This window comes from Trachypithecus francoisi, unplaced genomic scaffold (assembly GCF_009764315.1).
Source record: "Trachypithecus francoisi isolate TF-2019V2 unplaced genomic scaffold, Tfra_2.0 Lachesis_group5, whole genome shotgun sequence".
Taxonomy (NCBI): domain Eukaryota; kingdom Metazoa; phylum Chordata; class Mammalia; order Primates; family Cercopithecidae; genus Trachypithecus; species Trachypithecus francoisi.
In genome coordinates this window covers 107,149,109-107,162,995 of record NW_022681470.1, presented here as the reverse complement: position 1 = coordinate 107,162,995, position 13,887 = coordinate 107,149,109, and the positions used below count along the sequence as shown (strand labels likewise).

The following is a 13,887-nucleotide window of genomic DNA, read 5'->3' as shown; positions in this document are numbered from 1 at the left end:
CCTAAATTACAATTAATTTTCTTCACTTCCCATTATTTTTCACATTTAGATTCATTCTTCTTCAAAACAGTCTTCTAGGGAAATGCTTCTCTTCCCTACTCCATGGAGATGTATACGTACCATGACGTTACTTTTGGTTTTTTGAGACAGTCTTGCTCCATCACCCAGGTTGGAGGGCAGTGGTAGGATCATGGCTCACTGCAGTCTCAACCTACCAGCACAGGCGACCCTCTCACCTCAGCTTCCCAAGTAACTGTGACTACAGGCATCCACTACCCACAGCTGGCTATCTTGGGGTTTTTTTTTAAAAGACAATGAATTGAAAATATAAAGCAAATTACCTAAAATATCTAGGCCAGTCCTTCTCAAACTTCAGTGTATATCAGAATCACCTAAAGGACTTATTAAAACAGAATGCCCACCCACAGAGTTTCAGTAGGTATGGGACAGGGTCAGAGAATGTATATTTCTAACAAGCAACCAGGTGATGCTGCTGTTCTAGGGAATCGCACATGAGAATGACTGATGTAGAATAATTAGGCCTCATCTCCTCCTACTACTCCATCCTTTATCTCCCACTTAAAAGCACAGGCTGAATAAGAAGTCACAATTTATTACCTGAGTGTGTTTTGTTCACTTTTTCTGCACTGACTTTGTTGCCTTTGCCTTTGGACAAGCTATACTCGACCATGTCCCCCAGTTCCAGGCTATCAACATCACCAGAGAACTCACTAAGGAGAAAGGAAATGACATTTAACTAAACATTACCATAAACATCAACTGTAACAGGCAGCCTTTATTTTACAGTAACAGTCATGGCATGGTATGCTTATTTATGTTAGACACCATTTTAAGTACTTTCTATGTCTTGACTCATTTAATCCTTTATCCCCATGAACAGGTAACATTATCCCTAACTTCAGGATAATGAAGCTAAAATACTAAGAAGTTATTTGGTAAAAATTACACAGGTATAAAGTGGCAGGGCCTGGACTCAAAAGCTGAACCGTCTGGTTCTAAGAGCCCCCCTCCCTTTTTTTTTTGAGAGAGTCTCACTCTGTTGCCCAGGCTGGAGTACAGTGGTGTGATCTCAGCTTACTGCAACCTCTGCCTCCCAGGATCAAGTGGTCCTCCACATCAGCCTCCTGAGTTGGTGAGACTGAAGGCATGCACCACCATGTCAGGCTCGTTTTTTTTTTTTTTTTTTTTTTTGAGATGGAGTCTTGCTCAGTCGCCCAGGTAATTTTTGTACTTTTTGTAGAGATGGAGTTTCACCGTGTTGCCCAGGCTGGCCTCGAACTCCTGGAATCAAGGGATCCACCTGCCTCAGCCCCCAAAGTGCTGGGATTATAGGCATGAGCCACCACATCCAGTCAGACCCCCTACTTTTAACCACTATATTATACACCAAATGGCCAACCTTATGGTACCAACACATAAAACAAGAAGGCACAGGCCTTTCTACTTCTTTTGGCCACGTGCTCTGTATATAGACATCAGTGATTAACTTCAGTTTATATCATGGCATAATTCTACAAATACGAAATCTGGGCCTCAACAAGTATAATCAATCAATACTAAATGCTTTTTATTCCAACAGCAAAGAATGGATGGTAAGCTAGCTGTTAAGTTCCTGAAAGTCACACCTTACCTGTAATGGAAAAAGATTTCCTTATCATGATTGGCTGTTTCAATAAATCCAAAATTATCCTTCAGAGTTGCCACATAACCCAAGAGCCTCTTTGAGTTAGAATTACGACCTAAAAGTCGCACACAAGTTGCAACCTGCTGTCCAGGCCTCTGTTTGTCACTAATACTAAATTCAACCTGTGAAAATTAAGGGTGCTCATTAACACCATATCACTTCCACATCAATGTCCTTAACTCAGAAAACAAGACCTATAACTCCCCCAGCGCATGCTTTTCATTCCAAATATCCTTTGTAATTACTCCAGTGGAATTGATTTTCACCAAAACATTTATGTCTCATCCCATTTTTCACAAAGGATCAAAGTTTTGTCTTTCAGTCTGTATTTCTTATAGAGTCTTAATTTCTTTAGAGGGCTATCCAAAAACCAAACATAGTAAGTATGAGAAATAAAAAATGAACAGCAATGTAAAATCTTTGGTGTGCTTTTACTCTGATAATGTTTCAGTAGTAACTGTTTTAACTTTCTTACCAATAACAACTTTAAGCATGTTTTCTCTAATGTTTAAACAGCTAGATTAACAAGGCTTTGATTAACAAAGCCTTGTTTTAATAAGCTGCTTTCAAATAGGAAGATAATAATGTATTTCTCTTAAGCACAAAATATACTTCAGCAAAACTTGATAAAATTTGAAGAACCCATCCTGCAGGATTTATGATTAAGATGACAACTCTTAACCCTCTCTCGAATGAGAAGAATTATCTTGCCTTATCTCCTATTTGAGGAGAAGTAGATCCTTCCACATCCTTGGCTTGAAAAGCAATAGTCAGTTTCACCCCACAGTCATCATAAGCAATAATGCCATCCTCCGCCTCCTAAAGAGATACAGTCAAAAATAGAATGAAAACAATCTCAAGAACAAAAACCAATAAAAGCAACTACAGTTCTTACAGATTCTTGAGTCAAAGGATTGGTACAGCTGTAAAAATGTCTTATTCCTGGGTTTTCTAATAACAGATTATTCATTTGAATAAAAGGTCGTCTTGCCTTAAGACTAGCTCAGTCTGCTGTAACTTTTAATTGTCTTTCAATCTTAAGAATCTAATTTTTGCTAATGAGGAGAAAAAAGCTTACTGAAAATGTTTTAATACACCTACGCTCCTCATAGCCAATCAGAAATTAAACTGGGTATGTTACTTCCAACGAAGCGGAAATTCTATAGGGCAAGAAGTATTTTCTAAAGGTGCCAAAGTATCCTCTTTTAGTAGCACACAGCACCTTGCATGGTATTTAATATGTAATGTCAATCATTATACTTAATGCAGAAGAATTTGGTATATGATCTAGTACAGTTCAAGCACTTGACATAAAGTAGGTGATTAAAAATTATGACATTATCAGTATTTCAACAATTGTTTTAATACCAGACTTCAAGGAAAACAACATTTCAATTGTCTTACATGTAAGAATGATTAACTCTTAAAAAAGTCTAAGGGCTGATCTGAAGGTAGCGAGTTATCTTGATTATTCAGTCTGTTACAGATTGAACTTCCTTGTTCTACTCTTTCCCCCCTTCTCACTACTGCACTTGACTAAAAAAATAAAAAACAATAAAATCCTAAGAAAGTTCAGGTGTGTCGTATTGAATCATACATGTGAAGTAACGACAGTGTACAGCAACTACATAAATTATACTGATTTTATGGTTTCCACATTTCTATGGAGATAATGCCCACGTCCCTACTCTAGCCCTGACTTCCTTCCTCAACTCCAGTCCTCATTACAAACTATGACATATTCAAAACCAATTCATTTTCCTCTTCTACCAATCACACTCCTTCCATAACTGTTATATAATTATTTACTGAACACTTACAACATTACCAGGTATTATGTATTATCAAATTAATCTTGTACAAAATCATCTCCATAGTTTCTCTTTTCCCTCATTTTACAAATTGGGAAAATCTGAGGAATTAAGTAAACCTTACCAAGGTTACAAAACCCAGCACAAAATGATCCAGAGGATTTGAGTTTGGTTAAGAACAATGTCAGTGAATTCAGGTCTGACTCCAAAGTCATCAACTTTTCCACAACCAAACTCAAAAGCTTACTGTTCACCTTTTGCTCTTAACTCATCAACTTCGACATCCAGTCAACAGCTGACAATATACTATACATCAAATATATTAAATAGAGATAGGAGAATCCCTGCCCTGAGGGAGTCCAGTGCAGCAGAGACAGATTCATAAACTGGTAAATGTTATATACTGTAAGAAGCACGATGACAGAGGATTTACTAGCTAGAGTGCTGTTGGACTAAGGAAAACAAACAAACAAACAAAAAAATGGCAGGGAGAGTCTCACACAAAGGCTCTCTTCATCAAGCCAGTTTTGCCAGACACATTTGGGAAGCAGTTATTAACAATAACCCCAACTGAAGTTATTTTTATTTTTGTTAACAGTATCATCTGTCACATGTGAAATTCCTATTATGAGCTAGGTATTTTGAGGGCTTTTTAAACTGTTATACAATCAGTTCTGAAATTTAAAAACTGAAGCTCAGAGGTAAAATAATTTCCCATGCTACAATAAGTGATAAGCAAGATACTAGCCTTGCTCTTTCTGGCTAATAGTAATTATTAAATTACAACATGACTGGCTTTCCAGTATCTCTTATGTACCTTCACTTGTCTATAGCCATTATCTCTGTGCCTAGTTCAAGGACTACCTTAACTATCTGAGTAATTTCATAGTAATCCTTTTCATCTTTTGTCTTTCTCCATCCCATCTAGGCTTCATATTGCTGCCATTACTCTCCCAAAGCACATACTTGATGTCATTATCTAAAAGAGATCTTTTCCTTTAAGTACAGAACAAGGTCTAAATTTTTTTTTTTTAAATTTTTGGAGACAGAGTCTTGCTCAGTCGCCTAGGCAGGAGTGCAGTGGCACAATCTCAGCTCACTGCAAGCTCCACCTCCTGGGTTCACGCCATTCTCCTGCCTCAGCCTCCCAAGGAGCTGGGATTACAGGCACGCACCACTGCGCCTGGTTAATTTTTGTATTTTTAGTAGAGACGGGGTTTCACTGTGTTAGCCAGGATGGTCTCGATCTCCTGACCTCGTGATCCACCCATCTCAGCCTCCTAAAGTGCTGGGATTACAGGCATGAGCCACCATGCCCGTCAACAAGGTCTAAATTCTTTAGAGAAGCAATCAACACCCTCTCAGTCTAGCTGGATCCTGATTTTTCAACCTTATTTCTCCTAACCTCCCTCACCAACAAAAACCCATACACAAAACCCCCCAAAAAATTCCTGTCAGACTAGTTACTCACTGCTTCCTAAAGAAACCCTGAATTTTTCTCATCTGTACTTTTACTCCGTGAATAATGCTCTTTCCTGTTTCCATCTATTAGTGAAACCATCCCATACCCTACCAGTTATTTTCACCAGAGCACTATCGCTAACATTCAATAGCAATATTTTATATTCTGTATGAATTACTTGTTTCTATAAAACTCTCTCAACTTGTTATTAACTTGAAAGGAGAATTCATCTCAGACATCTTTATATTTCCTGTTCAGTGGATTTTTCAATAAATGAAGTTTAAATGTGTGAACTGATGATACCCAACTTTGAAAGTTTTAAATTGCCTGGAAGGCAGTACTATCATTTTATATAACTGGTTCTCTACTTGGAGTGAGTTTGCCTCCCAGAGGACATTTGGCAATGTCTGGAGACATTTTTGGCTGTCATAGTAGGAGGTAGGGAAAAGGGATCAGAACACTAACTTCCAGTGGGTAGAGGCCAGAGATGCTGCTAAACATCCCATTCCCCACAGTAAAGAATCATTCATCCCAAAATGTCAATAATCCTGAGGTTAAGAAACCTTACTTTGTTTAGTTCACTGTTAATATGACAGAGAATTCTGAAAGAGACAAACTCTGCTCATTATATGTACTCCATTACAATATGCTGTTAAAGCAGAAGAGGAATAAAGAGCTACAAAAATAATTTGGATTACGCAAAACCTACCTTCTCTTTGCCTTTATTTGGGCTAGTGGTTTTAGGATTGGAAAAAGTGGCTTCTTTTTCTACCGTGCCCAGAAAACGGTGATCTGAATGGGAATGAAACGAAACCGTGCCCTTGGGAAGTTTTTTAATCCTAATAGCATGATTTCTTTGAGCAGAGAGCATATCCTAAAAAATGATAAAACAAAATTAACTTTCAATTGAAAAAGAAAGCATCAAGAAACACCTCCCAACTTTTCTCAAAAACAACTCACAGGAACCACAGTAAACTCTACTTCATCTGCAATATGGAGCTGGTTCCCATCCAGAATTTCACTGAAGTGGAAGAACATACGAACATCACGATCCACACACTTGATGAAACCAAAACCATCTCTCATGGCAGCAATCACACCCTGAAACCCAAATAATATTTTCACTGGCTGTGAAACTTGTCAAGTAAGGCAACATTCAACTTTACAACCACCATCAAGTTAAATTCATCAGGAATTTTCTCTGATGTGACACAAATATTGTATCCACATTGGAACTGTTCTAGCTTAAGTACAAACTCACTGCTTTCAACAAAGTAACCTGAGCAATTTTCTAAGACTCCCCAATTGCTACTTTCTGGCAAATATGCACTAGAAAAAATCACCACATTTGAATGTAAACACATGAACACAATGTATTTCATAAAGGCCCACGTCTAATGACAATATAATTTCAAGAAACTTCACTAATTTAGAGACCATAATTCCAAAGTAGACAAAGGCAATTCTCTAGTTTCTACTTCAAAAATTGCATGAGTTTAGGCCCAGGAAAGAGTTAAAATTTACATCTGAAGAATAGAAGAATAAAATATACAAAATCTTTTCTCTTGTTTTTTTTTCTTTTTTTTTCCTTCTTACTAAATTATCAGCTTTGTAAGGGCTATTGTATCAAGAGTACCTGGAACAGGGTAGGTACTCATATTTAATGAGACAATGAACACAAATTATCAATCTGCTATTGTATTACATACTACATATTTACTCACTGCAGAAGTGATTCTGTAAGTTTTAAATATGACCTAAACAATATTCTGACATTTAATCCTTGCTATGTCCTGATGGTAGCCAAGTTATATTTTCCATACTGTAAAGCAAAACAGATCTTGCCTTTGAAAATGTTTAAAAAAAAAAAAAAATCACACATTCAGACTTACAAACTTTTAAAGTTAAATACACTGTGTCAAACACAATCAGTTCTTCAAAGGCAAAGGATTAAAAAAAACTCAAGAAACTTAAATTTTCATTCAACGTACCCAGTTCCACTGACAACACTGAGTTACAGTGTAGATGATATGATCCCAAACATGACTAAATGCAAATTATGTCTGAGAAAGTGAATTCATAAAACATGTTTGGGAAATAATTCTGGTTAGTATATGCCACTCACAGACACAAACTCCTTAAAAACAACTTGCGAAGTTCTGCCAAAACGAAACCTTTTTGACTCTGGTTTAATTGCGAGCTTGTCCAAACTGTGGCCTAGGACAGCTCTGAACATGGCCCAACACAACAAATTCTTAAACCTTCTTAAAACATGAGATGTTTTTGCGATTATTTATTTTTTTGAGACAGAGTCTCCCTCTGTCACCCAGGTTGGAGTGCAACGGCATGGTCTTGGCTCACTGCAACCTCTGCCTCCCGGGTTCAAGCGATTCTCCTGTCTCAGTCTCCTGAGTAGTTAGGATTACAGGTGCCCACCACCACACCTGGCTGACTTTTTCTATTTTTGGTAGAGATGGGGTTTTACCATGTTGGCCAGGCTGGTCTTGAACTCCTGACTTCAAGTGATGACCTGCCTCGGCCTCCCAAAGTGCTGGGATTACAGGTGTGAGCCACCACACCTAAGAGTTTTCTTTTTAAAAAAAGCTCATCAACTATCATTGGTGTTAAGTGTATTTTATGTGTGATCTAGTGTCTAGATCATGGGTGTCCAATCTTTTGGCTTCCCTGGACCACACTGGAGAATTGTGTTTCCCAAAAACAGAAACCATCACTGATTAAATGTCTTAGTATTTAGTTTGGGAAAATCTACTTTCCACAATGATGAACTTGAATTTTCTTACTCTTCATATTAAGGGCTAGAGAATCACTGACTCTAAAAATACCTTAGTAATCCTGTCCAGATTTTCATTCAAAAATTTTTTTCACATATATTTCCAAGATACCTGCCAGAGATAACCCAGACTGACTCAAATGTGTATGATTCTTAATCACCTTAACAAGATAAATGCCCATTAGGGTCATTTAACTTAAAAACATTTTTAATTTAGTAGTATAAACTTGAATATAACATTGGCTTTCGCATATTAGATACACATCCAGGAATATCCAACACTTACCATTTCTCGGGCTTCATTAGTGAACTGAAATGTATTTGACAGAACCTCTATATTGGTTGCTCGTTCTAATTTGTCACGTCGGTCTGTTGAAATATTAAACCTAACATGGTCACCTTCCAGCAGGGTCACCTTGGATTTCGTATCTTTGTCTCCAAAGGGAAGTTCTTTAGGGATCACGAAGTCAACTTTGATGCGTCCTGGCAATGGGTCATTCTGATGAGAAGGAAAAACGATTTTAGCTGGAGATTTCTCATCCTTCCTAGTTCTAAGTCAAACAAGAAGAACACATAGTAAACCCATGTTATTTTTAACATAGTTTCCTGAAGCGAAAAAAGGTGTTGACAACATAAGTCCAATGTGAAAGCTTCATGGTCTATGGTCACATGAGTCAACCATCAAATTATAACACTGCTATTAAGACCCTGTACTCTGGTACCAAAAAATTTTATTTAAGGAATTTTCCCAGCAATGACACCATTTGTGTCCTCAGCTTCCCCACAAATAAACTGGAGGGGTGGGGCAGGGGCAGAAGAGGGAACAAATGTACACCTGAACTGCAGTCTAATCCAATCAGGTGCTTTCCAATTTAATTATCATTTTCTTCTTTGGTCTTTTCTCATCACCCAGTAAAAAAAAAAAAAAAATACATATTTGGCTGGGCGAGGTGGCTCATGCCTGTAATCCCAGCACTTTGGGAGGCCGAGGTCAGTGGATCACAAGGTCAAGAGATTGAGACCATCCTTGCCAATAGGGTGAAACCCCGTCTCTACTAAAAAAAAAAACATTAGCTGGGCGTGGTGGCACGTGCCTGTAGTCCCAGGAACTCGGGAGAACTGAGGCAGGAGAATCGCTTGAACCCCGGGAGGCAGAGATTGCAGTGAGCTGAGGCTGTAAGGAGCTGAGATTGCGCCACTGCACTCCAGACTGGCGACAGAGCAAGACTCTGTCTCCAAAACAAACAAAAAAACCCCCAAAACCATATTATGGATATGTAAATCTGGTTACTCTTTTAATGTAACTATACATAACAAGAGGTACTTAGTTGTTCCACTATCATGTTAACTGAGTAAGATAAAATTTCAGTATACCATACCATATTATTCTATTACTACTGAGGCGAAATAGGACTTTCCTGAAAAAGATTATTTACCTGGTTTTTACTGGGTACTTTTGGGATAACTTTGGTTACAGTTCCTTCAAAATGTTCAATGCTGATATCTTCAAAAATGACTGTTCCTTGAGGCAATAGTCTGACATCTGTTGCAACTTCTTTACCCTAAATCAGAAGCGGTTGGAGGTGGTGGGGGCACAGGGGAAGGAAGAATCACATAATTTTAAGTGTTTCTTAAAAACATAAACCATCGCTGATCTTAAAAGGCCAAAGATCAAGTTAACTATCTTACATTTCTGTCCTTGATTGTGAATTCCACATCATCACCAGGCTGTAAGGTTTCTAAGTCACCCTTAAATTCACTATAGTGAAAGAATATCTCTTTTACAACATCACCTCTTTCAATAAAGCCAAATGCCTCCTGAAGCAAAACAAAAAACCAAGAACATTATTACCACTCTGTACAAATTTAGGATTACAACTTAAAACCAATAATTTTTGTAAAATTATACTGTAGTCACAATGGTATAATTTGGTACAATCTAATATTATCAATTAAACAGCCAATTTTAAAGAAGATAATTAGCAACCAAGGAATTTTAAGAGACTACTTTTGAGGCTAACAGTGAAATAGTTTTAAAGGGTAAAGATAAAGAAGAAAAAAAAAAAGGCTGGAGTTTGAAGTACAACACTTCAAATGGCCAAAGAAAAACTCAAGATTCTCAAATTTAACACTTACCTTCATGGCACAAACTACTCCCTGACAGCGGGCTTGTTTCTTTTTCAACAGCATAATGTTGCGAGCACTTACAGCACCAGTACTAGAAAAAAACAATTGCAGGGAGGAGGAATGAAACACGGGTTAAAAATGTATTGACTTGCTTAGATATTAGTCTAAAGAAACTAGTTTCCTGGGGCTTTAATAATTCTATCATCACTAAGAACAAATACAGGGTTTATGACATTTGATTATTTTCATATGGCTTTATATGCAAAGGACTTTAACTCCTTAGCCTTCTACATTTGGCAAATATATATATATATAGAGGTCATCTTTCTCTAGGACTGTTGTTGGAAGATTTGTTTTTACAAACTTATACATGGGTGCATGATGTTCTACTGTTTCTCTATTTCAACAAAAGAACTGAAATAAAGCCACAAAGCGCTACCAAAGGTGGGAATACTAAAGTTTTATAAAGGTTATTCATTGAACAAACAATTGTGTAGGCATAATCTGTGGCAAAGTAAGGTACTGGTGATACAGAGATAAATAGGAGATGGTCTTTATTTTCAGTGAGTGCTAAACTTAGTAGCTATCTCAATTATTTGAGTAAACAGCCATAAAAGTTGAGCAAATGAAGTGATTTTAAGAGAACTTGCTATGCTTTTAAAAGTAATGATATTCACCTCCACTGGAGAATGGAAACAAGTTAGAGACACCACATGTTGCTTTTATGCCCTCATTTTCGTGCAGCAGCGATGTAAATTCAATTTTAAGATAACAGACTATATAAGACATAATGGTACTGTTAGTCTAAATGTTTTAAGAGAAGACCTATACACCAAGCAATTACTTCCCTTAATTTTTCATGGACAAGTAACCCAAAATGTGTTTTTTATTTAAAAAAAAGTTACAGACTAACAAAGACACCAGAAAAATTCTACCTGCTTTTGTAACTTACTGCAGTGAAAAGGCTTTAGAATCAGATGGGAATTTAAATGTCTGCTATTTAAAAGCAGTACGAACGTCAAAAGTAACTTTGTGAGAACTTATACCTCATTTTACAGATGAAGAAACTTACCAGGTAAGGCTGTTCTAAGATTAACGACTATATAAATTGAGGCCTTCAGACTGTAATAATAACCATACCTACAATGCAATCTGATTCCTTCTAGACTTGTCAAGAAAGAGATAAGGTTCAAGGCAGATAATCCCACAGACATGCTCTTAGGACTTTTCCCTCCACACGCTACTGGAAAGTACACTACTAGCACTTTCTCCAACTTCCTATTTTAATTTCCTTCTCCTCTTGCATCTCTCATCTCTCATATCCCAAGATAAAAATATTCTCCCTGAGCTTTCTTAACTACATTTTTCTTAACTGTGTATGCTGATGAATTCTACAGCTCTACATACTTTCCCTATAGGCAGGAAACAGACCTTAGACTTGTAAGTCTAAGTCTCAGACCTATACACGCAACTGCAGATTTGGTATCTCTACCCAGATATCACAAACACCTCACTCAAAAATTGCCAAAGTAAATATGATTATTTTCCCACCTTGAACTTTCTCCTTATGTCTCCTTAGCCCAGTTTATGGTACCATCATCTGCCCAGTAGGCCAGGCCAGAAAACCAGTATTTGGGACTCCCTTTAATTCCAATCCCACCTTCATCTAATCAATTAAGATTGATGATGGTATCTTCTCAATATAACTTGACTCCTCCACCCCATCCTCTTAGTCTATCCATATTAGGTGGTCATCTTCACGTTAACTCTCACATCACTGCCTCTGGTCAACAGCATCCCCACTTTTCAAAAGTCTACCACTTCCACCACCTCCAAAGATCTAAACCAATCACACTTCCTTGTTTTAAATACCACAAAGATTCCTACATAGAAGGAATGCTCAAACTCTACCTTCCGGTCAATTCGACTGAACTTTTGGCCATTTCCCCAAAACATGTCATGATATTTCTTCTATCCATAATGCTCTTTTTTCTCATCTCTCTAGTGACTATATCCCTCCCTCAAAACTTACCTCAAAGCACTATTTTTTGAAAAACCTTCACTGATCTCGAGAACAAGTCCTTGAAATGCCTGACAATGTTTTAATTATCATCTTCCTATTTCTGAGATCCTGCATCATAGCTGTTAATACAATATTCACAGACCTCAAATCATTAGTTGATGAACTGAAAGTTCATGAAAATTATCCAGACTTACAAGTTAGGTTTTTAACCCACTTCAAATTTCTTAATGGAGGGAAAAAAAACACACGCAAAACACTTGGGTGAGAAAATTTTTTAAAAAAAGAACTTACTGTTTATTGTTATCAATGACAAAGTTTATTTTATCTCCAGTTTCCAGCTGAACATTCCCTTCGACATCTTCAGGGGTGTAAGTCAGATAAAACACTTCCTGTGAATTAATAAATCATTATTACTATTTTGGCAGGATGCATATTCACTGTATACTGTGACTTACTTACTTAAAAACCTCTTATACTGGCATTTTAAGCCAAATTTCTTAAAATTAAATGCTTTATGACAAGTAAGTTACTTTATTCATGTAAACACACACTTCCCCTCCATGGTGCTGATGACTTCTGCGAGTCCACAGCTGAGCAGCAATCCAACTTCAAAAAGCTTACACACGTGGAAGCATTTGCCCAGAGACTATAGTTACATTTCAAAAAAACCAATTTTATATAAGGCATTCCAAACAAAAAAAGCTGGTGTTAGTGCTTAAAAGAAACCAGAAAAAGATCCCCCCCCACAACCCCCAAAAAAGTGATTAAAAGGAACATTTTACCTTAATGTTCTAACTAAGGTCATACTTGGGCAAACTGACACTTGGAAGTCCTATGGAATTTTTCTTTTTAAATTTTTTGATTATGCTGCATTTGAAGCCTCTTAGAAACCAAATTTAAAACTGATTTTAACAATTGCAGCTTACGTTTTCTATTTCGAATTTTAAAGTACGCTTATAGATCACATGGTGGATCAGGCAAAGGTTTAAGAAAAATACACAAGTTTACCCCATTACGTTCGTAGCATACACTCCCTGTTGGACTCTGACCCGGGGCAGCTGGAGATTTACTCTCTAAGTTGTGAGGAACAGCGCACACAACCTACCAGTCAAAAAAAAAAAAATTTCCATTGCTAATCATTTCAGGAGCAGCACTGTGCAATATAAACTGAATTTTAATATCCTCTATACTATACACAGGGATGCATTTTAATATGATCCACAAGAGGATGTCATGCTGCCAAGTTTCAAACTTACAGTATGTAAATTGACTGTAAGCATTGACTCAGGGTTATATGTAAAAACCCAACTGAGTCTTGACCATATTTTTATTTCAGGTCAAGAAATGCCAGTGCTTTTGATTAATTTTAAAATAGTATCTCTTTCGTGCAAACTGAGGAGATGGGGAGAATCTTCCTTTTCTAAATGTGAAAGATATGCAAATGCAGGGCCCTAAAAAAACAGAAAGCATCAATGTCACTAACTTGTCCATTCATTCGTTCTTCAGGGAGGATTTCTTGTTTTATCTTCACCAGTTTAACAGCAATGGGTTTCCCAGTCCGCCGGTCCGATGATACTTCAAATTCAACATCATCTAAAATAAAGAATGGGTTATATTTGTTGAACTAATTTTTGCGAAACAATATATTGCTTCCAAACTATACTTAACATAGCATTTCAATTGCCTTAGACCAGTGGTTTCAAAGCATGGTCCCTGGACCAGCATTAACACCACCTGGGAGCTTAAAAGAAATGCAAATTCTTGGCCCTCACTCTAGTCCTAGCCAAAGACAAACTCTGGGGATCAAGTATAGCAATCTGTTTTAACAAGCCTTCCACGTAATTCTGATACACACAAAATGTTTCAGAACCACCATCTTAGGCTAAGATAGCCATGTCTTAATCTTAGTTTTTATGGAATTTACACATACTACAAATGAGATCACTTAACAATCATAACCTTTGGCAA

General features: G+C 37.1%; 1 protein-coding gene across 6 annotated transcripts in view; it reads right to left on the bottom strand.

Moving 5' to 3' along the window:
- The window catches only part of CSDE1 (cold shock domain containing E1), a 41,077-nt gene that overhangs the window by 7,413 nt on the left and 19,777 nt on the right, over window positions 1–13,887 (bottom strand). For 4 of the 6 annotated variants that reach the window (XM_033196279.1, XM_033196277.1, XM_033196283.1 and 1 more), the window contains 12 exons: window positions 13,403–13,512; window positions 12,928–13,020; window positions 12,211–12,308; window positions 9,906–9,987; window positions 9,459–9,587; window positions 9,206–9,331; window positions 8,056–8,268; window positions 5,939–6,079; window positions 5,688–5,852; window positions 2,417–2,524; window positions 1,652–1,827; window positions 619–731 (listed from right to left, as the gene is read on the bottom strand). In XM_033196279.1, coding sequence (XP_033052170.1) covers window positions 619–731; window positions 1,652–1,827; window positions 2,417–2,524; window positions 5,688–5,852; window positions 5,939–6,079; window positions 8,056–8,268; window positions 9,206–9,331; window positions 9,459–9,587; window positions 9,906–9,987; window positions 12,211–12,308; window positions 12,928–13,020; window positions 13,403–13,512 — 1,554 coding nt within the window. The remainder of the gene's footprint in view (window positions 1–618; window positions 732–1,651; window positions 1,828–2,416; window positions 2,525–5,687; window positions 5,853–5,938; window positions 6,080–8,055; window positions 8,269–9,205; window positions 9,332–9,458; window positions 9,588–9,905; window positions 9,988–12,210; window positions 12,309–12,927; window positions 13,021–13,402; window positions 13,513–13,887) is intronic. The other 2 variants (XM_033196282.1, XM_033196278.1) reach the window with 1 other exon arrangement.